The following is a 26,392-nucleotide window of genomic DNA, read 5'->3' as shown; positions in this document are numbered from 1 at the left end:
GAAAAGGGCACTGTTTTCTACCCAAATAACAACCCCTCAACTATTTCTACTTATGTTTTTGTTAACGCTTATGTATGTCATAAAATCACCATTAAACTTGGCATAGCTGGGAAATTTTTACAAAAAGACAGACCCACATGTGAAATAGCAATGAATATACCCAGCCATGCTTTGAGTGTATTGGTGCAGCTGTAAGAGGCATCAAGGGTTCCCGAGTACATTTTGCTTGGACTGATGCTGCAGTGTAAAAGATGCCTGGTTTTCTGCCTGTTCACTGTACCTGGATTAAAATGATATCAGTGTCATGCACAGTCCAATTTGAAAACAAACAAACAAAAAAGACAAACACCACCACAGAAGCAAATGTTTTCTTTTAGACCGTTTCAACCATGTGCAGGCCAAGACGAATGGCAGTCTCCCACGTTTCTGAAAGTTTTTAGACGGGCAAAACCTGCCTTCGTAGCTCTTATTTCAATTCTGCTGCTTCTCCTGCAGGCTGCTGTGCACCGCAGTGCTGGAAAGCCTCTGGCAATGCGTTTTGTCGTGGAGCCTGATAAACACCAGCTGCCTGAATAGCAATTCTGTGCAGGTCTGTGGCTCAAAGGCTGCAAAGAGCAGACTCCTCTATTACCTGACCTAGGCTAAACTTCGGACAAATCAGCATCTAACAGCCCTGTGCAACCCAGCCCAAGCCACAGCCTCCCTGGAATATGCTACTGCACAAGGCAGGTGATCGGACTTCGCATTAGTTCTGGCCATCTCCTGACTAGACCCACTTCTCAAAAGGCAAGAGAAATAAGACCTGAAAGCCAGTATTTTCTTATAGGCAGGTTCAGACTTCATCTATACCCAGTGTTTCCCTGCACAGGTCATCTGTGTTGGCATCAGGGCACAGAAAGAATCGCGTGCATGGTTTGCACAACAGAAAAGTGAGGCTATGCTGAGATCTCTGGAAACACTTAAAAATCTAGCAGCCATTCTGAGAAAATCCAGTCCTTTCGAGCTTTAAGTTTGATTTGTATCTTGCTAATTAACTGCCTCCCTACTCATCACTGCAGCACGCACGACATGGGACCACGTCTTTGCTGTGCTCTGAAACCAAAGACGCTGCCCACCACAGAAATGAGCTCAATAACCAGAAAATCACACCAGGAGACGTCACTGACTGCGTCCTCCCAAGCACGCGTGAAATGGAGGTGCTTAAGTGAACCAAATACGCTCTTGAAAATATATGGAGAGCCAACAAACCAAACACGTTCATTCTGAATGTGAGAATCAGGGAGCTAGGGGTTGAATTTATTTCCTTCCTCCAGGCAATTTTCATGTGTGCTGCTTAAATCATTGCTTACTGAAGCTGCATATTTAATTATTTAATACTGTGACTAGAGGCCAAGATGTTATATAAGCAAACCAAACAACCCAGTCTCACGTAGAAACAACATGTTTATGGATTACTGGCTCTGCCACACGGCAATACTTCTCCCAGTCCCTAGATAAATCTCAATAAATAAATATCTATCCTATATCATATAGATTATATATTTGACTATATAATGCATTAGGCTCTTTCAACCCAAATTACACATGCATTCATTCAAAGGCTGCTGTGCAATGGGGATTTATGAAACACCCATTTCCCCATCAAACACACTCATGCTTGGGAGCACGAGAGCATTCTTCATTAGCAGAAGGGCACAGAGAGCTCTAAATTGCAAAGCGTCCCAACCCAGCCACAGTTAATCAGCAGAGTTCCCAAGATGTCAGGCAAGTTAAAAGTGTCTCAGGAAAAGCCTGTGCCTGTTACAACAGAAATGTCACCCTGCATATGTTCTTCTTGACCCTGAAGTCGTACAACTAACCTTTCTGTCTCTGGATTGGCTCTCAGATGAAAACGATGGTCTGCTTCATGATCAGAAAGCACCAGCCAGCTGCCTCTCCAGCACGGCTTTCATGTCTCTAGCTTTGTTTCTACAAAGTGGAGCGAAGTTTTCATTTGTACTTCACAAGACACCTGAGCTCCCCTCCTGCATGCTAAAGCCGATGCAGCATCCCACAACACACCCGCTTTCATCCCTCCTTAATTCTTCCACGCAGCCTTTCCCCCTCCTTACCTGTTACAAGGCGAGTAAGGACTTTAGTCTTCTCATTGAGGATGTTCACTGTCACATTTCTGGCAGACTGGAAATACAGTGGGTTGCCCTGGAACGAGACCACGAGAGCAAGCACGTGAGACGGGGATGACTGCCCAAGACCAGCCTGCTTTGGACACCTGGAGCTTTGCCTAATGCTGCTGCGCTGCTGTTAATGGCCCCAAGGTTGGGCGCATGGTTGAGGTGCAGGCTATCCTGCATTAATTTTTATTGTCCAGGATAAAACCATAGTCCACACCTCTGGCCCAGATAATGTCCCAGAGACTAGCCTTGTTTTAGGGATGGTTAGCTTTATTGCCAGTATAAGCCAACCAACATGTTATTTTAAAATGTGCGGGTGATATGGGACCTGATCTAAGCTTCCCGAAGGTCATGGTGTTTTGGGAGGGTGGCTGACTGCAGCAGTGCATGTCAGGGTCAAATCTGCAACGTCACACACAGCTTCAGATGACTCCAACAGGTGACTGTGTCTGCGTACCACACAGCCACGTGGGTGAGCCGTGCCCAAGGGCTGCGAATGAGAAAACCTTATTAACGTGTAGTAAGTGCCTTTGGTCTCAAAGCACTTATGAACTATCTGCACGTACCACCATCTCATTCCAGTCTGGGACGCCAACTTGGGACCAGACTCGTCCCATCAGGTCTGGAGATACACAAGACATGAAATCTTCCCCCCTCCACACTTGACCACACAGATTTCTGCCCATTTTTCATTTTTATGCTTTAAATATACCTCTGAGAGAAGAGTTAGAGCAGCTGTTAACACACAGGAGCCACACAGCTACCTGGCAGCATCCATCTCAGGTATTTCTCCCGCAGAGCGAAGCCAAAGAAAACCCACAGAGAAAACCATCTGGCTCCTTCTGTGTGCAAACATATCCAAGACACCCGGGAACTTGTGTTTTCCACAGGCAGCCCCAGTCCACACAGTTGCTTTCTCAGGGGCTATTAGCCACCTAAGGCACTAGCACAGGCTGACCCCAACATAAATCAGCCAAAAATCTAATGTGCAAGGTGGAAATTCACTGCCAGTATCTCTTCATAAAGTCTAAAGCAGGCAGCTGATTAAATTCATCAACTGACTAAGCCATAGGATTGGTAGGGGGGATAAAACAGCCAGAAAATCAGCAAGGAGTTGAAAATTTTATGTCCATGTACTTCCTACACCAAAGTCTCTTTCCAGTGTTTCAAAATCTTGCCATTAGGAATGAATAATCAGGATGGGGATGGAGGATTGTGTAGGTCAGGCATGTTCTCCTTGCCTCTTGAATTTATAAGGAACATAACTAATACTTGCATTGATGCCATTTTTCTGGATCATGGCAGACGGACTAGGTTGCCTGCATATAAAATATAACAGGAGCACAGGCATGCACTCATGGGAGTCCTGTGATGGACTGGAGCTTCAAGGAACACTTCCAGTGACTGGTAAACAATTCCCAGCAGTGTTTGCAGAAAACAAACCTCAAAAAAAAATAAAACAAAACCAGCCCCACATGTGAACAAATATTCACAATAATTACATTCGGTGCCTTAACTATTTGTGCTGCATGCACCCATGGGATCAGCCCTTTAGCAAAAAAGGGAGAAATGAGATTTGTTTGATCAATTATAACTAGACCATTATGGCTACATTCAGACTATTTACAACTAAATCAAAATAATAAAAAGAAAGAATTCCACTTAATCATTTCCAGACCTTGGACGAGTTTTAGAAGCTCGTGGTGTCTCTGTCTCCTCATACACTAAATGAGGACAAATCATCCTTATATACCTCTGTGATGGGTTTGACAGCTTCAGTAATATAGTATCTGACACTGAAATACGATTAATAAGCTAGAAGGAGCAGTGGTAATGACTGGTAATGATTTTGCTCTTTTTTATTCATTTTTATTTGTGTTCTTCTAGAACCTAGAAATTAATGTTGATTACTATTTTATGGTTAATAGCACAGAAAAAAAAAAGATGGCTTCATTCGAATACCCACTTGCTCTGGTATTAATTCTCCACAGCCCAGATCAGGGACCTAATTTGAACACCCCCAGCAACAGCAGTTTACTGCTACACTTTAATTTCACACTTACAGATGAAGGATATTATCAAAGGCAGATAGCTACGATCTGCATAATCTATAGTCATAGGTGAGACTATAACCACTATAAACATGCCATATCAAGCACAGACAGGTCACATTTTTCACTTTCACGACTTGACTTTTGTTCATGGAGTTATGCAAGTAGCTAGAGTGTTTTCAAAAGGCCAGGAAACCTTCTAGTCCAAATTCAGGTAAGAAAAATCATTCGGTCCCCATGGCTTTGAAACTCTGTTACTGATCTGCATAATAGGAGATTGCACTACAGAAGTATTACAAGATAAGCCAAGTGGTTAATGTAAAAAGAGGCACAGAAAAAGTTGTTCCAAAGAAGTCTTACAAGACAAGCTAAGAGCTGGTATCCACCTACGAAAAACTTAAAATACATAATCAGACCTTGAAACGCTTACCCTAGCATAGTAATCTCATTCACTGATTCAGAGCTCAGATTCATGCAGCCTTCAAAAAATCTAAATTTCCCTAATGGAAGACTTATGTTTTTATTGGTCTGCAGGGAAGGAACATTTCAAGCACTTAATGCAATGCCCCCTCTCATTTCCATAATTCTTCTTCCATTAAGAAATGAAAAAGAGCTGAAAAAATTACTCCCTTTTGCTGAAAATTCTGCAGATTTTCTGTCCATCATCTGCTGTTTACAAAGGTAACGACACCAACATCTTTTACACACTGAACATTTAAAAAAATGTTTCCTCCGTTGCAAGCCTGGTGATGATGCCAGCTTCCTTCAATCATACAGAACAAAAATAATTAAAACATTAAAAAATTCTTAAAACAGAAATTGTAACTGAAAGGGTAAAACCCTTCACTTCTCTTACACTTTCATGTTATCATGAGACACAAAATTAAGTATTCTGATGGACAGGAGCAAATGGAAATCCAAATCAAAATGGCATCATCGGCACAATAAAAATAATTATGTAGTGAAGTAATATTCTCACAAATTGTCATAACACTTGCTAGACCTAGAGTTAGACTATCAGCATGCAATAAATAAGCACGTCTGACTCTAATTATAACACTAAGTATGAGACACACAACATTTCTGAAGTATAATGTGCAACAATCCAGTTCTGAATCTTTCCAGATAAATAATATTAAAGAAATAAATATATTTTACTCTTGGACTTGATGCAAAGAAAACTGAAGTGAATGGAAAACTGGATTAAGTATTCTTCTGGGTTCAGAAAAGTAGAGAAAATAATCTTCTTCTCTTTGTCTACCTGTTTCTCTCCAACAGGTTCCACCCAATTCTTCAGAAAAGCACATTTGAGATAAAATACATTTGATATCGCCGATCACACAATAACCCAACATATTTCACTGCCTGCATGCTATCTGATGCACTGAGAAAGCTCTTTCTCTGTCATTTGTTCTTCTTCCTCTCATCACAAACACGACAACAAGGTTTCTCCGCACCTCTCCTTGCAAGAGCAGATGCTGCTCCCTGCCCACACGCTGCCACTGACTTGCTCTTTATGCCCAGACTCGGCTGTTATGACTTCAGCCTCTTGACAACAACCCTCCATTAACTGTGTTCTGTTAGCAGAGTCCCAGTTCATGTCCATCTTAGCCACCTCACTGCACTGCACTAAACTACAGCCTTTGATTTAACTTCCCACGCAACTTTGACAGTTAAATCAGTGGTCGCCTCCTTTCCGACACTATTTTACATTCTTGTTTCTTGCCAGTGGTTCCTTTGATCATTTGGCTGCAGAAACAGAGGTAGAGACATTGATGGGAGTAGGATGCATTTTTTTTCCTTCTCCATGTTTTCCTGTTTGCTTCTGATTTATTTAAGCATTTTCCTTGCAGGACACCGATGGAGGATCCCACCCTGCTCTGAGCTGCAGCTCCATTTCTGGGGGCAGGTGAGGCTGGGATCTTTTAAGGACTCTTTTGGGCTGGTTATCTACTTCCGGCCCACCACGAATCCACTATTCACCTCTGCAGGAAATCCTACATAGTAAATACATCATTCTGCCTCTTACTCCAGCCCCTCATTAGCAGACCCAATAGCTTAACAACAACGCAAATGTTTGTAGACACAGAAAAGAAGTTGCCACAGCTACTCAATACATTAAAACATCGGACATATGCTGCAGAATAAAGAATGTGGAAAGTACAAAAATACGTCAAAACAGTACAGCTTGTTTCCTCACTGAGCAGTGAGGTATCCAGTAAAATACAGAAGACTTTGCAAAAGGTATCGACTGATTGTTTGCTAGGTTAAACACATGGCAAAACAAGCCCTAACAGCTCGCTAGCTGGCTGTCTTTGGCTCACTTTGGAAGAGATGCTAAAAACTCCTAGATCAGAGACTAAAACAGAAAAAGCACTTTGACTGACAACCCTAATTTGCAGCTGAAGCAATCCCAACCAGTGCTGTCTTTAAGGAAATTCAATACTTTAACAGATGCCCTTAGACTGTTCTAGGGAATTATTAAAAATATTTGGAAATCCTTTTAAATTTTAACAGGCAATTTTAAAATAATGCATCACAGTCAGTGTGTTTGTAATTTGGATGGTCAAAAGGAGTAGCTTTGATTTGATCCTGTGCATTCAAAGGCTTCACACAGTAAGTGCAAGTGAAGATTGTGGAAACAGTGGAAATGGTGAATCTCCTGCAGGTTTGACAAAGTAATGGGAAAAGTTAAAATATTAAAGCATAATCCAGGTTGGCAAGGAGCAGTCTACGGAGAAGCCACTCAGAGCACCATTTTCCTGCTCAACTGTACGTCTCACTGACATTGCAGAAAGCAAACATTGCTCTATACGTAGCTGGAGTGTCAGAGGGCAAAAGCTCATCTTCTGTGAAGCAAGCAGCCAGCACGCTGTGAGGGCAAAAGCTCTCCTTCACCTGGCCTACAGACACAAGCAGCACATTCACTTGCCTGCACTTTGAGTGCTGTTTTAAGGAGCTGCTGATAGAGGGGAAGTATTCATGTGGGTTATAACAAATATATTCCTTTCCTGAAGCCCAATCAGTCCTACTATACTAGCAGCTAAATGTGATAATAGTAATAACAGCAATGATACTTACTCTCCTGCATTGCATTTTCCATTGGTAGGGACAACTCATAGCTGCACGAGGCAACGTTTCACAGTTTTGTCTGTTTTGGAGTGGCAAGTATTCATTGCCCGTTAACCAAGACACAAAGCACTCGTTTCAGGGCACAAGACGTCCTTCACCAAGAATGGCAAACTTTGCTAACAAAAACACAAAAACGTCACCTCTGCCGTACCTCCTAACGTAAGTGACCCACAGCAGCACACGCTGCCTGGGACACAGCACTGCCTGCGAGCACATTTTTGCAGTTGCCAGGCATGTCCTGAGACCTACCGGGAAAGCTGACTTTTTAACCCTTACTCTGTCATTTTTGGTCGGTTGACACAGACGTGCTTAAATTAGTATCCCTGACCCAGTTTTGCATGTTCCCGTATGACTTGCTCATCCTTCAAAGGGAAGCACCAGTAATACCCTCACTGCATGACACTAAACGCAGAGTTTCCTAACCACAAAGATCTCCAGAACATGCTGCAAGCACACAGTCAAAAAAACCAGACCTGACCCGGAGCATGCATTTCTTTCCCCCACTCCTGCCTTGAGAACAGAAACTCCTTTGGGGAGTGTCCAACACTGGAAAAGCTCAGAGCTGCTCCCATAAAACAGAGAGTTGGGAGGAAACAAGCGGGGAAAAAAACTTCAGAATTGGAAACAGATGCTGCAGAGATCAAGCAACTGGCACCGCCGTGACTCATAGCAAACCTCACCAGAACATTGTACAGACATCGTGCACCTCCTGAAAAGCAAACAGATGAAACACTGGACAACATCTATCTTTGGCTGTGAAGAAGACAAACTTGGGAGTATCTAATGAACCCTGTCCCTAAGATCCCTCTTGGAACAGCAGCCTGGGCTTCATCTACGTCAACAGAAAATCTAGACTTCAGGCCAGACTTGCAAGCCAACCATTACCGTTTCTTTTTAACAAGTAAACCCAATAGCTCCTCCTCCTGGTTCTGATCTAGCTCCCCACAGCAAGAACGGGATTTTGCCCAGAAGCCTTCTGGCACAAAAATTTAAGTCATGTGACTAAATCCCTAGGTGCTAGATTGAAAACATCCCTTAAATATGATTTGAACGTACTTTTTGTTGTTTAAGCACTGAGTCTCTTTTTGATCTTGACTTTGTCCTTCAAACAGTTGAATATAACGTTCATGTAACTGAATCCCTTTTTTAGTAAAACTTGTGATTTGACAGTGTAAGCTTTTCATAGCAGAATGAAAGCAAACCGTGAACGGAACTGGTAACAAAAAGATTAGAACAAATGCTACAAAATGCCCCAATATATGCTACATTTGTGCCTAAAAATGATTGCTTTTAGGAAGGAGGCAACAGGTCCAGTGCAGAGATAATAAAATGTAGTCTGCATCCTCTTCTTCCAGGAAGCAAACTTTCACAAGTATAATGCGCCCAGGTCATGTAACCTGGATCAGTAATGGAGCTGATACATCCCTGACCTGCAACTGGCACTCAAAGACATAAATGATACTTCATGAGCTTACTTGATGTGCTGTGTTCCAACTTTTGACATTTTATTAAGTATTCAAGTGCCTAAAATCAAAAAATTCAAGTTCCTTCTTCTATGCAAACAAGGTACAGTCACATTTGCAGAAAGAGATGTTTTACAGTACCATGAAGCTCAGAAAATACTGTGGTCCCACCCAACTTGAGACATTTTAATGGCATAGATAGTGCATATAGTGGAGTTTTATGTCTGGCACCACAAACCCCCCTCTTTTATGGCATTTCTTGAAGTTCATTTAAATAATAGAAACAAAAGATAAATTTCCCACAGCTACATTAAAGCAATTACATCTCTGACTCTTCTTTTTAAAGTGCAAAGAAGGCAGGTCTGTGATGTGAGATATAAATGACTGGGTTCTGCTTTTGGATGGCTACCCAAGGGGGTTCGTATCCTTCAAAGTGATTTATTTCTGGCAATCTAGGGGTTTCTCTCTTTAGAAGAATACCTGTAATAATCTCATGAACACAGTGCTTCAAGAGAGTGGCTGCTTCTTCAAGATGCCTAATCAGCTGCTTTGCAGCTGAGATTCTTCTGAAAATTAAATTACACCATGTCTACTGACATTAAAAACAACACTGAAAAAATCTCCAAGACATTACATCTGCCTCGACTTCTTTGCCATTCTTTTTTCTTTTTTACTCCATTGACTCATGAGGAAAACCACAGATGACATGATGAAACTGATAGACATACACATAAAACTAAAATGCAACCGTGCATGTCGGAGTTCTATTCAGTATCCATGGGGGTGGGAAATCTGGATTTGTAACGTCTGAAGGCTGCTGCACATTCACAAAACTTTCTGTATGGGTAGGACTGAATTGAGCATTACTGGCTTCGGAAGAAACCCAATGCATTAAGCGTGCTCAGCACCAGAAGTCCTCTGGCAAGACACCCTTGGACAACACCTGACATGAATTGAACAGCACACCTTGTAAAATGACCAAATAATTCTGAAAATGCTTCAAGCACTTCACTGCAGAGTTCACCCAAAGGTGTTACACCAGAGCCGATCAAATGTGCGCTGATGATTAACTTTGCATCATTGGGGAATGGCTCTCCCTTATACAAACTAAGCAGGACTCGAGAAACTGTAATGCTCTTAAACAGGAGAACAGCAGTCCTAGGTACTCAGCACATTGATCACCACTTCCAGTAAAAATCAACCAAGTATTCACCAACCATTTCAATTTACTTGAATTCTTCTGCAGAAATACTGAACCGCAGTAGCTGCTCAGTGGCAGCTCGCACCGATCTGATCCTTGTCTATAAGAGGTGGCGTAGCAGTGGGACTATGGGTTTGCACAAAGTTATAGCCTATTTGCTGCCTCAGGCTATCCTAGTTATGGCCAGACTCCAGTGGTGACTGATCTCCTGCTGAAGTGAACTCACTGTAGATAGGCACAGGACCATAGGAGAGAGGGAGAGAAAGGAAGAGAGCTCTGCTGAGGTTTAAAATATTCTAAATCATCCAACTACATAGCTACTCTACTGCTCGTAACTTTTACTCCAGACAACTGTGCAGACCTCTGTTCATGTGTTTTCATTTTTATGGCCTTTCTGGTATGCTTACTGCTTGCCTTAAATATCTTTTAAAACTAATGGTAAATCATACCTCACTATCTATAAAAGGCATTTGAAGACAATATTAAAATTATACAGAACTAGTAATTTTTAAGTTACGTTCTCTTCCTATCAGTGTTACTTGGACCATAGTACAACCAGAAACAATTAGGAACTCGCTCAGTTAGTGAGGTGAATACGCATCGAAGAATACATACAGTTAATACCAATAAAGGCAGGGTAATATTTCCTAAAAGCCTGAATCAGCAGAGACACTTGGGTTCTGCAATGCTCACAGCACCTTTTAGGCATTTTGTTACTGCACTGCATAATGCCAAGTTATATATCCAGATATTTTTCTCTAAGGCAGCTAATAATGTGGCTATCCCTGAACATTGCTTTGAAATTATAACTTTCCTTTGCTGCATGTCATGGATCGCTTACTTCTTGTATTAGATTATAAATGGCCATGCCAACTTACGTATGCATGTACAGCATGAAACACAGGCAAGATCCTAACAGAGGCCCCTGGTGTTACTGAAATTCAGCTGCTGCTAATAAGAAGAAGGGAAAACATTTCCATCTGTCTGGATTGGGAAAAAGAATTCATGAGTCTCTGATTCATCTGCATCCATATGCTGATATGTAGACAATACTTATGGACACATAGACATATGCGAGGTAGCCAGCAACAGAAATCAAATCAATCACAGATCACAGCATGTGATTTGCCTAATTATGAGTAACACCTCACATTTTTTATCTACGCAAAAAGCACTTTGTGAACGAGCAGATGGCATTGCTATGGGATGGCACCATCCCCGACAGTTGCAGATGCAGAGCATTTACACAGCACGCTGAAAAAATGACACAACACAAGCTGCTTCCTGGGAAAAAGATTCAAATTGAACAAGTGTCACCAAACAAAATACACGTATTTATTGATGTTCTGAACTTATCTGATCCAGCCTCTCTCCTCAAATCAAATACATATGCGCAGGCCAGGGAGCGATGCTATCTAGACATCATTAAAGTCTCTTAGATAGAACTGTCACGTGAGCTGCCTAGCACAGAAAAGCGGAGATGCAGACCAACTTGAGTCTAGTTCCAACCCGCAAACAATTTAAATCCACACAAGCAGAATCAATAGGAAGAAGCCCTGCAGAGAAAGCAATTACACTGCAAAAGCAACTATATTACAGCACGGTTACAGCTAGAAGGCAGGACACAGAAGGCCATCCTCACTTCTGTGATTACCCAGTGGAGTTCTCTCCAATGCATCTGGCCTGTGAAATGACAAGGTTCAGCCCGGACATGTTCCTGCAATCAAAGTGTTTCTCTTTCTGGGCTTCTGTTGCAATTATAAGGCTCTTCTTTACGAGACCCGTCCTTCAGGTTTACTGTGCTCCATAGACAAATGCAGCTCTGTGTATCAGGAAACAGGTTTGAAGGGCTCAGTGCGCTCTCCTTTTCAATAGCTTCATGGGAGTAATAATCTCATTTCCTGGATCTGCAATTATTTATTCATTGGAGACTGTGCACTTGCCACTGTACTGACCATTCCTGGTGATAGAAAAGTCAGGTTTTCTATTCAAATTCTTGCTTTCATTTGTGGTTTGTCTGCATTTTTTTTTCCCCAAGCTGCTGTAAGCACATACACTGGTGTGACAGGTTTGAAGCAGCTATGAAATGATTGATGAAAACCATATTTTGGCCTTGTTGTGGGAATATTTATTGTAGAAATATACTCAGTTAACTCTGTATGGGCGTATCTGGGAAAATGGGAAGGACAAAAAAGAAAGGCTGGGCCTGTGACTGTACCTCTGATGCCAAAGTAATTTGGTCTGCTTTAATTATGATACAGGGTTATGGGGTCACAGAAACATTTGCACAGACTGTTTTTGAATTGCTTTTATCTAACGACTTTGTTTCTTCTGCTGAAATGATCAATACTCAGCTTTAAGAAGGATGCTCTGTTGGTCTACAGGACTAGGCAGAGGCTTCCCCACAGGAATAAACAGAGGGGCCAAACTCTGCCCTGCAGTGCCACAATGGTCCATGTGTGCCTTACTGTCAGACAGGAATCGTCTTGGAGAGGAGGAACCGCAAACCTCCATCCGTCTCGGAGAGGCTGAATGTCTAACAGCCAAGGCAGCAGTACACTTGAAAAGGTAAAATGACAGATACAGCTAAGCATGTGACGTGAAATTGGATTGATCTGGAGGAAAGACGCTAAATCATGCTGGATGTTGCTACACCGAACACATGTACCTACAGAGATAGCATGACAGCATAGGTCCGATCAGCGTGACAATTGCATGAGCAGAGGTAGGGTGCTCTGTGTTGGGACTTGACTGTATCTTGCGGCTGCCATTCAACAGACACTCTTGAGTATCTGCTTCAGGGTGAAGAGAGGAGAGGAACACAGGATACTGCCATGGTACAGGGCCAATGAGCAAAAATACATCCCTAACCAACACCACTGGGGAGCTGGGGAGTGGTATTTCAAGACACGTCAGGCTTGCAGAAAGAGCAGCAGATGCTTTTTCCATGCCTGGAAGAAGGTAGGAATGTTGTTTGGGGAAATGGTGAGTAATGGCAAAAGCAGCCAAAGAGATTAGGATGTGTGAAGGTAAAATAGAGCACAGGGAGGCATATAAAAGCTCAGGACCCCGAATTACTCTTTGGGCAATCAGCAGGGTGGCTCAGCCTGTCTGGTTGTCTCCACTTTTAAGCAGAAGGCATTTGCCTCCTGATGTTTTTATTCCTGAAGTTCTTTCAAAACTCCAGAGGAACAAAACTGATTGGTGAAGACACCCAACCAGTGGCTCCTACCAGGAAAGGGTGCAGGAAGGGTCCTGCCTGCTTGTTCCTGTTTCTTCTACTTCAGCTAAGCTATGCTTCCTAGGATGCTGCGTAATAGATAATGTTGCAGAGAGAAACAAAAAGCCTGCTGCTCTCCCAACTGTGTACCAACATCAAGGTTCATCATTTATAAATAATAGTTGGAACCTTAAGGAAACTTATATAACAAAAGTCAGTTTGCAGTAGGAGTTGGGGATTTCAAGAGGCAGCAGAATACAGGTAAAATATTTTGGCTTGAAGTAACAGTAAGCATGCAATAAAAGGTGCTTCTCAAGCCAGTAACATTGACAACATACATACCATTGCCCTTTACTTCATTTAAATAGTGAAGGATGTTTTGCAAAAAACTGGAGGACACAGACTCTGAACATTCAACCACAGGAAGCATCAGAGGAAACATGTTCAGGTTCATCTCATCAAACCCACTGTCTTCCAGCCAAGGCTCTTTGGAAACCAAGTCACTGACTCAGCTCAGGTTGATCACTTACTCTTGACCTTTTATAGCAATTAGTGTGCGTTTGGATTATGGATTATTTGGCCATTCACTGTCTGGCTTCACCTGGGTGTACAACACAACAGTGAATCTGCTTAAAGGGAAATATCAACTGCTCTAAGGCAATGAACAGCTATGCCCACTTTGTACTTCTAACCTGCAAAATATACCTCAAAAAGCAATGATTTTAAGAAAAAACAATGAGTTGTTCACACTCTTCCAGACCAACCTAATCAAAGGAAAGACAACAGCTTTTGGCTAAAGAACTGAAAGCCTGGCTGGAGAGATGTGCTTGTTCTGTCAGACGAATGACCTCTCTTCCCCCCTCAATCAACCTGATTGTCTGTAATTTTATGTATTTCTCTGCTTTTAAATATTGATGTCTTACAAAGCTTCTCATTGGAAAAAACATCTTATTCTTCAGCTGTGCTGCTTTAGGCTGCAGTCCTGTCAGATTACATCCAAGAGGAAGGCTCAGCTTGCATTAGTACTTGGAAAAGAAGACTTTCCAGGCACTGTGAAGAGTGATATGGATGATTCAGTGAACAGCATGCTTCTCTTCAAATCAGTAGCCACCCGATTCATGGTGCCACGGGCAATCTTTTGCAGCTGCTGCTGGCTTCTTAGCAGAGAAGCAGAACTCAGATGTTAACCACTTTTATTTATTAAATGCCCCATGACAAATCCATCCCTTGTCTAAATCAAGAGAGACACAATGGAACGGTATATTGTTTTGCTCAAGGAGAAAAAGAACTAGAAGCAGAATATCAAGCTGTAGCTGGAAAGAAAGAGAAAGGAAAAAGCCTAGGTCATAAAAGCGAATTCATTGCATAGTTTTAGACTACAAATTAAGAATCCAACAAAGTATCCTCCACTGACTAAGATACCGTGCAAATCTTGGCATGCATTTACTCACCATTTTCAGAAACAGACAGTGATTTACAAATCAAATTTTAGCACCGCTGCATTTGAAATAAACTTTAAATAAAACCTTCCTTCATAGACCATAAGGAAGGACTTTCCAAAGGAAGACATCTCTCTGTCTTTAGAAGGGATGTTTCTGGGGGAAGCTGGATAACAGCAGCACTGTACAGTTGATGCTATCTGGGGAACCTCACCGGTGAGAAGACAAAAGCCACAGACGGTTTTAGCTCCACTTCTGCTCAGAGAAAATTTAAGGTTTGAAAGTGAGGAATCTCCTGCTATTCCATGGAAGGATGGCAAACAACGATCGTGCCCTGATGGATGAACAAGGAAGAAATACTGTGAGCTGAAACACCTTGAATTTTCTTTCTGTTCCATAGATTATTCCCTTTCAGAGAAAAATGAGGAGCAGACTCCCTGCTAGTACTTCATACAACCTGCCTCAGAAAATTATCCCACCTTTTAAGGCCAGGCTGGAAGCAAACCTAAAAAGTTCATTGGACTCAGAATCACAGCAAATCAAGAGGAAATCAATGGACATGTGACATTTTATACTGAAAGCCTGCAGTAAAAAATGAAAAAAGAAACAAACCAAAAAAATGGGCATCATGGAAACTGCTTTCCTTCACACCCCCAAGAAGGACAACTTTTTACCATATTGGCTTTTACTTGAAAATATCTGCCAGCTCTATCACCACATGGCTTTATACTTGGGGCATGGGATCCACTAAAACGAGCATGCACATGGACAGAGGACTCCTCACACCAATCCTCAGCTGCTGTAGGAGCGAATGTGCAAGCCACTTTGCTCACTCTCATCCTTATCTCCTGTTCCACTCTCTATGTACCTACTGACAACGTAAAACCTTTTGGAGGAAAGGGCCGTGTCCGTCTCCATGTTTGTACAGAGACCAGCAGGATGGACTCCTGCCGGTGGCTTTGCTCTGCCACGCACATGCAGTATATGTAGAAATTACAGGGCATAATCCAGAACACAACGTATACCTGACTTTATGCATGCGAACAGCCTTACTGATGTCAATGAAATTACTTATGTCCGTAAATTATGCACATAATTAAATATCTAGTTCGACTGAAGCCTAGATCAATAATTCACTGACAAGTCAGAAAGCCTATCTCTGTGGCTAGATTTATAGCCATTTTTATCCCACACGTACAGTAGTGTCCTGCACTGCAACACTGTGCCACTAACGCTGGCATGGGACTGTCCCTTCCTGAAAAACGCTGGCGTATGTGGCAGTAGACAGCCAGGCACAGCCTCAGACAGAATCAAAAATAGAGATGTTCCAGTCAGGGAAATGTTAACAGCCAAAGAAATCTTACTTTTTCTTTCAAAAGAAGCAACTCAGTTTTTCCCAAGAGCCTCAACCAATTTGCTCCAAAAGAACATGAGCAAATTTAGAGTTGTTCTTGTTTTACCCTGCATTCTTCTTTCTCCAAATCCAGTATTTGTCATTTAGAAACAGAACAATCAGAGAAACTCTTATTACTGGCATAGCAACTGGTGAATGAACCCTGGAAGGTCTGGCTTTCCTTTCCTGTTGCAAATCAAAGAACACACAAACTGAACTGTCTGTAAAACCAGTTGTGTGTGCCTGCACCTCCTAATGACAGCACAGCTTGTCTTGTCAAGTAACGCTTGCCTTACAAAATACATAACTTTGCTGCTGAAATAGTTTTGATCAGCAGAAGAGTTGCAGAAGTGTTTGCTGTCCTATGGTAAAAAGACACAAAGCTCTGCTCTTGAGGCTTCTTGGAAATATCAGAAAAACATTCTTTTTCTTTATAATTGGAACTTGCTATTTGTCTTTTAGTGTTTCCTTTATCTATTTGTCTCTATCTTCTCTCTATCCATACTGTATAAAGTTTTATTCCTTTTTCATTTTTAGTATTAAGAAGTTGTTTTTATATTTCAGCCTTTCTGAAGCAGGCACAATCCTGATTGTCAGCAGCAATGTCTAGACATAGTAAATCCTTAAACTCAAGGCCTTTGCCCTTGAGAGAGAGAAAGGCAGCAGTACACGATCGCACATGTTTTTTCCTGAGCAGTTTCAGGTGCTTTGTAAGGCTTACTTCTTTCTGAGGCTACAGCTTGTTAAAATGAAATTTGGATCAAGTTTTGGACTGAGAATTCAAGGCTACTCTATGAATGCGTTCAATCCCACGGGCTGGTTCAGGTCAGCTGTAGTCAACTACCAGCAGAGCTTCTCTTTTAACAGTAATACCTGTCCGGCAATACAAGTCAGCAACAGAAATCCCATAATCAGTAGGTGTGACTGATGTGTCCCACACTCATGAATCCTCTGGTAAACCCCGTGTGTAGTTTTTTTTTTTTTAAATACAAGATTTACCATAGAAAAATAAGGATGATATACAGCTCCTGAAGGTTTAGAAGCCTGTAGGAATACCAAGAGGCCATAATAAATGGCTAATTAGGAAAAACGAGCTTCACAGCAGCTTCCCCGTTAATTCATAGAGGTAGCATGCAAATTCAAGATGCCAAATGAAAGCTGAAATAACAGACACTAGAAGAGTGGTGCATGTCCAAGGAAGGCAAGAAACTGCCTGCCAAATTCATTCAGCTCAGCCATTTTTTCTTTCAACTTTAAAATCAATAATCCCACGTCTTTTCTTTTCCCTTTTGGGGGAATAAACTAAATCAAATGTTTATTCTATTCTTTTAGCTTCTAGTGCCTGCACTCCTGCCTCAAGGCTCGTGACTCAGGTGAAAACAGCTGATTTGCAACATTTCCGTGGAAATACGGCTCCACCACAAAATTCAGCCCCACTGTCCTCCTCTTCACAGCTGAAATGCAAGCAATTTCTGAGGTCATGCCAAAAATGCAATGCAAAAGCTTAGAGACCACAGAGCACCCAGCCTTAACCCAGCTGCTCACTTTGAGCGGTGATGCACATCACTTGTTTTTATGACCACAGAGTCCAGCTGCAAATGTTTAAAACGAAGAGGAGATGGGAATCGGATCAGAACAGCAAAACAAACACATGACCTGAACAGCTCCCCTCTCCTTACACAACCAGCTCAAGCAGAGAAATTTCACCTGTCAAAGGGAAAAAGTCAAACACATTGGGAGATCACTTGGGAAATTCTCCATCTCTGTCATGTTTAGCTCCAGAGCTGTTAACTAGTCCGCATCAACTCCAGGGCGCAAACTCGCTCCCTAGAAGGTGAAAACCACTGACTACAAAGTGCTTATTCAGCTTATGGGTTCAGATACTTCTGCAGTGACCATATCGGCATTTTTGGACACAAATCTCCACTGATGGTAGGATAAGAAGTACGAACACGTTGATCCCAGAGTTAGTTCAGAGGTGTACCCATGATGAAAATATAGACAAAAGCCGAGGTAGGTAGCCCACTTGGCACAGCTGATTGACTTTAATAGGTGTTGATTACACTGCTCATATTGCATGAAATTAAAAAGCTTACAAATGTTATGAGCCATTACCCTTCCATTTAAGACAGCTTATGACAAGTTAGCAACATTTAATGAAATCCTTTTCAAAATACCGTAGGCAGCCTCCACGAGATTTTGCTTTGAAATGCAACTTGTGGAGTTATTTCAAAAAGTTTGTTTACTTCAGAGCTTCCTCTCTCGCTCTTCTTTGGGATACTCTGATTTTGCAGCTGGCGGGATACTTCAGTTCCCTGTTGTGCTCTCAGTGCGTGGCACATAACACCAGCTCATTAGACAAACAACGGGGAACAGACAAATCAAGATTTAATTCTGGTGTTACTGGAAGTACCCCTTCAGCCAGCCTACCAAATTTCCTTTAAAATTCAAAGTGGAGAGACTTCTGGCCAATTTTACTATGAAGCTAGAGGGAAATGTTTTCATAGTTGCTGTAAAATTTACTTAAACTTCCACCTTTTCAGCACACTGGAAGTATCACAGAGCCACTAACTGCCCCCAAAGTGCTGGGGCAACCAAGGTTCAGTCTGAAGTAGGCCCTCTGGATTTTATTGCTTAAGATTGAAATTTATTAAGAAGAGATCATATCAATTTTATAAATCCCACTGGACGCTCACAGCCTACTGCCGTATGTGGACTCAAATCTGCTTTGGATGGCGATGGCAACAGTATCTGTGCATTGGCTGAGGGCACATCTGCCAAAATGATGCCTCGGCCACTTCTGTTTATTTTTACTGTTTGTCCCGCTGACTGCCAGCCCTCCTCTCTGTTGAAAGCGGTTGGGCAAGCAAGACTCAAACTGACCAAACTGAGATGAGACATTTATAGCAAAAGAACACTGGCACTGAACCTATGACAAGGTATCTGGAGTGGTGCCACAGCCAATGCTTAACAAACCCTATAGGGAGAATATGAGATGGCCAGGCACCGCTGCAAGAAGCTTTCTTTTGTTGACTGTGCCATCATGAGAAATCTTATTCTTTTTTTAAATTATTAGCGCTTTTAAACAATATTTTAACATCTGTTGCCAAAAATCAACCAAGAAGCAGTAAGCTATGAAGATGCAGTTAGAGGAAGCATCGTGCTTCAGGAGTCAACCTCGGATAGTGTGAGTTTTTTCTACCCAAAGCCACAGCAGCAGCTGAACTGCTCCAAAGGCAGGAGACCAACATCTCCATGAGCTGCCAGGAGCACTTCCAGGCTCATTCGTATCCTAATGTTCAAAAAAGGTTTGTCTCTTCTTTGAAGAGAACTAGTCACTAAGGGAAAAGCTAAACACTAGGAGAAGCAATGGCCAAAGAGGTGGTGGGAGTGCGCAGGGACTGCTAAGTGACGGCAGCACGGAGAGACAAACTTCATTTCCACCCTGTGATGGTTTCAGTGAGTGTGCTGAAATCCTTAAGCGCTTTGCTAGACCAAATCATCAGGAACTAATTCAATATCCCTTTATTGCTCTGTAAACTCTGACAAAGGAAGAAAAGGAATTATTCCATCTCCTTCCTCAAAAAATAGCTGCCTTCTTTCAAGCTATCTACCTGAGCCTTTACTGAAAGCTAGATTTCTACTACACAGTTTGAGCATCGTACAAAGTTGCAATTATCTTGCCATCTGCATTGCCTTTCCTCATGGGTGAATGTTGCCTTTTAATCCAAATTAGTATGTTATATTGTTTATAAATATGTATTTGTGGCTATGAGGCAGGTATGTCATTGTTTAATCCAAATACATGGTTTATTGTTTTTCAGTGCGTATTTTTAGCTTTGAGGCAGGTAGACCTGCAGAGCAAATAATACAAAAGAATACGTCCATTACAGAACTGCTTCTGTGCTTTAAAATTATACCACTCTTCTTCCAGATCTGAACACAGTGAGACAAGTAGATTGGCAAAATAATTATTTATCACTCTTAAAAGCTTCCTTTAAAATTTCTATCATTCAAATACTGGCTGGGGAGAAGGTAAAGTATAGACAAGCATATTTTATGCACTTGCTGGTCTAGCTTTTATGCTGATGAGAATTTACTAAACACCAGTAAAGGGAATAGCAGTTATGAGCCCTAATTCACAACTGTGAATTTTTTTAGGCCAAACAGATGCCCTTGCAGAATCACAGCCAAGCGCTAATGACAGGCCCAGTCCTTCTTCCACTGTAGTCACCAGTTATTTCATACGGCTTCAAATGAGACCAGGTTTGCTCCAATGCTCGGAGCGAGCACGCTGCTCTGAGTGAGACGCTCATTGCCACAGGGAGCGGAATCGCGACCTCTAACATCACCCAAAGAAAGAAAAATAAAAAAAGGCACTGTACTTTGCCTCAGGCTTTTTTCTTTGATGTATAGGAGTCGTCTTCTAAATTCTTTTTTCAGTTGATTAAAAATAATGGGAAGCAGACCTTCAACATGAAACTGGCTAAATACACTAAGAGATCTCTTTTAAAAGACATTTAAAATCTCCTCAAAATCTGTTCAGTGAATTTTGCCATCACTTACACCTGTACAACCACGGACCAGCTTGGAGCTCCCCCCGGTAGCAGAGGACAGACGAGAAAGGTTGGTGCTCATGTTTAGATCTGTGTTCCCAGACCCACCCATCAGTAGGAGAGTCTGCCAGAGTGCTGAACGGGCAGGACCTCAGTCAAGAGCTTTATACCGCAAAAAATCTTTGTCAAGCAAATTCATACTCTTGTCTTTAAAAGGATTCGGGTAAGAAAAGTTAAGCCTGGTGTAAATATTTGCAAACTGAGGTTTATTTTTTCTATCTATGCACTTGAAATGAACACTGAAAGGGCAAAAACATCCTAATCCTATCATGGCAATGTCTTTCTCTGCTTCCTAAAGCTGAGATTATCATCTCATTGGTTGTCACACAGCTCCTGAGAGAAGCAATTCACTTGATTTTCCTGTATGATCACAGCACAGGATTTTATTTCTGTTGCTATTGGAATGGAAAATGCACATAGCCTGTTCTCTGTCTTGCCCCTTTTAAGTTACTTACAGACCTGGATGTGACAAGCTTCAAAACACCCCAACTGCACTAAGAAAGCTAAATCTGTGCTTACTCTAAGTTTCAAGCAACCTGCTTGTTAGCATCTCTTCTCAACAAAAGCAGGAAAATTTCCAGTTTTACATTTCTATTCAAATTAAGGCAATGAAGACTGAAGACCACAAAGCTGTTGCCATTGCTTTCCAGCACATAAAATTAACAATTTGTGCTGCTGCGTGCAACTTTCAGTCAAAGTTTGTCTGATTTATAAGCAAGCAGATGGTTCACATGATAGTCCACAATAAATTACAACAGTTAGAAAGACAGCTACATTTTGAGAGTGACAGTGCAGCTGAGCTACAGATGGGTTTATAGATGACCCTTCCAATTTTTAATAATCTCCATAATTTATATGCAAGTAAAGAAATGCGAGGATTCCTAATGCACCTTCTTGACTAAGTACAAATCACTTTTATTTACACAGGCAATACTTCATGGTCCAGTTAACTTCTTAATTAAAGGCAGCAAGATGCTCATGTTCCATGCAAGCGGCATGGAAAATACTGTTTAGTGTGCAATATGTTCAGCTGGGAGTTTAAGATGCTCTGATCACTCCTGGAAAAGGGAATGCATCTATCTCATTTCTTTAAAACAAGACTACAAGGGTGCAAACACTGCTACCACCAGTTACTATTCATTAATCTCCAGATAAACTTTAGGCTCGTGCAGTAACAAGGTTATGTTTATTTGTAAGCTCTGATGCTTAGAAATAGGCTCCTAATCCAGGAGGCACTACAAACTGAGTATTACTGAGGCAGGACTAGGATGGGGAAACAACAGGAACAAAGACCCTCGTTATATGAAGAGAGAGGGCTTTGGGGGGTCAGTCTTGAACGGGTGAGGGAAAAGGAAAACGAGCCTGGTGGGTGTCATTCCTGAGACAGGAGACAGCGGCGATGCAGAAAGAAACATTTTTAAAAGGACTCCCAGAAAGATGCCTTTGTTGGGTTGTTGTCAGTTGCATGCCACAGTACAACAGGTTCAGTTCTTCTTGGCTGTAATTTCACTTGCAATGAGTTACCTTCCAAAAGGAGCACAGCAAAATGCAACTACTCTGTCCAGAAGGTGATGAAGGGGGCAGAACCTACTAGAGCTCCTTAAGGCACAAATTACGGAAGCTCAGAGGTTCCCACACAGCCAGTCTCCTGGTATGACATTTGAGGGCTTTTCCTTCTCTCTAAACCTTGGTCTTCCCTTCCTGCCAAATTAATTTGAAAAAGAAATCCACTTTTAAGTGGAAATCCAAAACTATCTTTAAACCAGAAGGCACAGCTCCTAGGAAAGTGAGTCAGTGTGTACTTCTAATTACCACCTTCCCAGGACTTAAAAGATGCAGCAGAGAAGAGGCACCAGTGACAAATACCAGGCTTTCCAGAATTATCACCATTCATGTTTTGGAGATATTTTGGCAGGGATTGCCCACGTCTGCCCACAGCAGGGCCGCATGGGGAGCAGCACCGCAGAGACACATGAGTGGGAAAACCCACTCCACGGAGGTCACGGGACTGCAGCCACTTACACAAAAAGTGATTCTTCCCCTGCCACCTCCATGCAGCACAAACGCCCCTTCATTTACTACACTGTATTATAGTGAAATTAATTTTTTTTTTTAAATTAAAGTCTTCTAGAAATAACCAGCATCTGAAAGTCTTTTGAGCTTTATATAAAACCATTATCTGTTACTGTACACAGCTCTTAGGTTGTTTAATTAAACATATGAAAAATATTATATGTCAGCTTATTTCTGGGATGCTCTTTACTGTTATTTGTCATATTGTTTCTGTTACACTTTGCATATTTAAAGCCGCATTATGCACTTCCGAAAACCCAGAGAGGATTACTATGGAATTAGTGTGGATGTTCATCTGTATTACCAAGTGCTGAGTTTGGCACTTTATTTTAGCAATATTCATCAAGCTCAGGAATTGCTAGTATGCTTCTCCCTCCAAGAGAATATAGCATTGACTATTTAATAATATTTTTAAATATTCTATTTAAATATTCTAACTAACATCCTTTGATTGACTGCAACTCTTTCATTTGCTTGCAAGAGGCCAAATTCACACATAGCATAAGAAAGCAGAAGTTGATTGAAATCAATAGGATTGCCCCTGTTGCCCCCAGCCCAACAGTAATTCCAGCATTATTGTGAGCAACCTGACAGCCAGCACAGGCTAGTCCCCTTGAACTCCACTGAGAAGTCAGAGAAACGATGCACATGGTTTATTTAACTATATAGTTAATACAGTTTCCAGGACTCATCTACTGAAGCCAGCAGGGATGCTCCAGCTCACTAGGCTGTAGATCAGACCTTCTGGCTTGCAACTAGATCCTTCTCTGGCTAACAGCAAAAATAATCCTGGAGGTGGGATAACGCAAATAACACACACAAAGGCCTTACTTTATATTTCTTGTTCCTTGCGTTCATTACACTGCCAAGGGTGTGGAAACTAGTTTCATAACCTCAAGAAGGGGACACCTTTTGCCCCCCCGCCGTATTAAAATGTAAATAAATAGGATAATATGTAAACAGTAACCTGCCCACTAGCAAGAAGTCGTTCTCAGTTCTCTTAGTAATCCAATATTATTTCCAGAAACCTAACTAGACAAAAAGAAATGTAAGTAGCAATTTGTCAGTCTATTTATCAAACCAAGTGCTGCATCTTTTCCACACATTTTACCTTACAAAGTGTATAACGTGTAAGGTTCTGCAGTTCTGTTTTAATTCAGGGACGAAAACATTTATAGATATGAATGTTTTCTCATTAACTTTTCTTCCTAAATGATTATGCTTGTTCAAATCAATTCCTAGCCATCTTACAGAGGTTACAACCTTCAATAATTAAATCGGATATTGTATTGGATGTCGTGTTGATTATGCTACAAGTTCCAATTCCTACAAGACCACTGAAATGCTGAGATAAAGGGATGTTAACTTTATTTAATTAGCTATCTGCCATTGTTATCAAAATGGAAGGTTGGTATCTGACTCAAATTAACACTTCGGATCGGGCAACAAGATAGATGACATCTTCTGAGAAGGATCCTGGAAACTCTTTAATCGTTTCAGCTATTTTAAAGCTGCTCAGGACAAACAGGATTGCATTAGAAAGAGCAAAAGTCACTGACAGTCAATGAAGTGCCGCTATGAAAATGTTATTTCAATCACACTTGGGTTCTTTCTCATTTTCAGTTGTTAACATCCTCGCCACTTTTGTCAAGCAGTCTCTCCTAGCGGCATTGAATTTTAACCGCCATAATTTTAAAACACAACATGAAATAGGACTGAAACATGGGTTTATTGTGCCAGCTAACAACAGATCAGGCCCTTTGTGCCAATGCATCACCTCTCTGCTCTCTGCAGAAAAGGAGTAACTAGTCAATCGGGCTGGATTTCACAACTGCCTGCCATCCCTCTACTTCGGAAACATTAGGTCTCCCAGTTGAGGGCTGTTTATGATTTAACTCAAAAGGAGACAAAAAGACAGTGTGAAATCTCAGTGGTCCTGGAAGCATTTTAACTACAAACTAACTCCACGTGTATCAACCTTGCAACTGCCCAGAGGATATAGCATCCGGATGAGGTACCCAAAGGACACCCACTGTCTCACTCCCCAAATTACGTTTGTATAGAGTGGCCAAAGTAATTTATCTGATAACCACACCACCCTGCCACTTCACAGTTTCTTACAGTTAGGGTTACAGAAACGTGCTTATTCCTTTCCCAACAACTTACTGGTCTTGACCGGATTTCTTTGGCGTAGAGAGGTTTCAAGAATTCTGAATCTCCTTCAAGCTTTAGACCCTTTTCCGTGATCCTCAGGTTCCCCATTCCATCCTAAAACACAGACAAAAAGAATCAGCCTCATTAGTTACCATTACTAAATTCACCAGGCTGCCAATAGCTGATTTTTTTTCCCCATAGAGGAGAACATGTAAAGCCCTGGGAGGCACTACAGAATGCAATTACTTGTGTTATCCTTTTAGCTCTGTTTCTGTGAAAAAATTTCTATTCAGAGCAATCTGCAATGCCCCCCAGTAAACCATTTACACAGATGAAAGATGTTCTTTTAAGCTAGTCGTCTGAACTCAAAGAGACGCACCAATGCTCTGTGTTAACAGGAAACTATTCACTGTAATATTCACCGGCTGCCTGTATATTAATATACCTTCTCATTCATAGCAGATCCATATAAAGACTATGTGATTAATTCTACTGAACTCCATATAGAGAATATGTGATTAATTCCACTGAATCGACAAAATAAGGTTTGTCTATGTAGGAGTATTGCAATAAAACGTGGTAGGGAACTTGACCCCTATTATTTGGGGAGATTTCTGCAAAACATAGACCCTCTGGTGGTTTTTTTTTAGGGCTATTGGCCCTTACACCTAAAAGATGTGGAAACCTGTTGACTAGTTTGAAGTCTCACAGTCTTTCCTGTGCTTTCAATATTGTTAGGATGCTACACAGCTTTATTGGAATATACATTTATGCAAATATTTGCTCTGGGAGAAGCAACTACACAACGATCAACTCAGGATTGGAGCCCTCACTCTGTTCCTTGCACAGCCCAAGCACATCCCAGCAATCTGAACCTCTATATCCAAATGTTTATATCTCCTGTGTCATTCTGCCCTTCAAACAACCATTGCAAAGTCCGTTGGCCAGGCATTGACTGATGTAACATACACTTCTGTCCTCTCCTCATTCGGATTTCATAGTTGCAACTACCAGTTTTCGCCCTCTCCCCAGCCCTGCACCAGGCTCCCCCAGTCCCCACCGCTCCCTGCGCTTCAGTGGCAAAAATCTTCTTGACAAATGGCGTGAAGTGTTGGCTGCAGGCCTCCAGCAGATGACTGCAAATAGTCCATTTTCTTTAGAAATTGTTTACTTATGTGTGTCCAAGATATAATGAAACATCTGACAAACCATAATAGCAAACAAAATATATGTCAAAATTTTATACAAGTTATTCTTATGGTTTTTATGCAATAAGGCAGGTATATGGATACATGGGCACAGAGCAGAATTGGACCAAACTATATTTCACCTTTAACTCGTGAAGGTCGTAACTTTTACTAAGATGAGGGAGTTAGGTTCATTTAGGCTATAATTGCTTAGAAAGGGGTGTGTGTGTGTGTGTAAGAAACATGGTGTGGGTAGGGAATTGCACAGGTAAATGTATAATCAAAACCACAT

The 26,392-nt window shown here is 41.6% G+C and overlaps 1 protein-coding gene across 1 annotated transcript in view; it reads right to left on the bottom strand.

The window, feature by feature from the left end:
* Positions 1 to 26,392, bottom strand: part of SGCD (sarcoglycan delta) — a gene marked incomplete at both ends in the record, with an annotated part of 130,720 nt that overhangs the window by 48,698 nt on the left and 55,630 nt on the right. The window contains 2 exons of the mRNA XM_082323726.1: positions 2,112 to 2,199; positions 24,926 to 25,027. Coding sequence (XP_082179852.1) covers positions 2,112 to 2,199; positions 24,926 to 25,027 — 190 coding nt within the window. The remainder of the gene's footprint in view (positions 1 to 2,111; positions 2,200 to 24,925; positions 25,028 to 26,392) is intronic.

The sequence above is a fragment of the Platalea leucorodia genome (genome assembly GCF_965183815.1).
Source record: "Platalea leucorodia genome assembly, chromosome: 11".
Taxonomy (NCBI): Eukaryota; Metazoa; Chordata; class Aves; order Pelecaniformes; family Threskiornithidae; genus Platalea; species Platalea leucorodia.
This window is presented reverse-complemented; position numbering and strand designations above follow the sequence as displayed.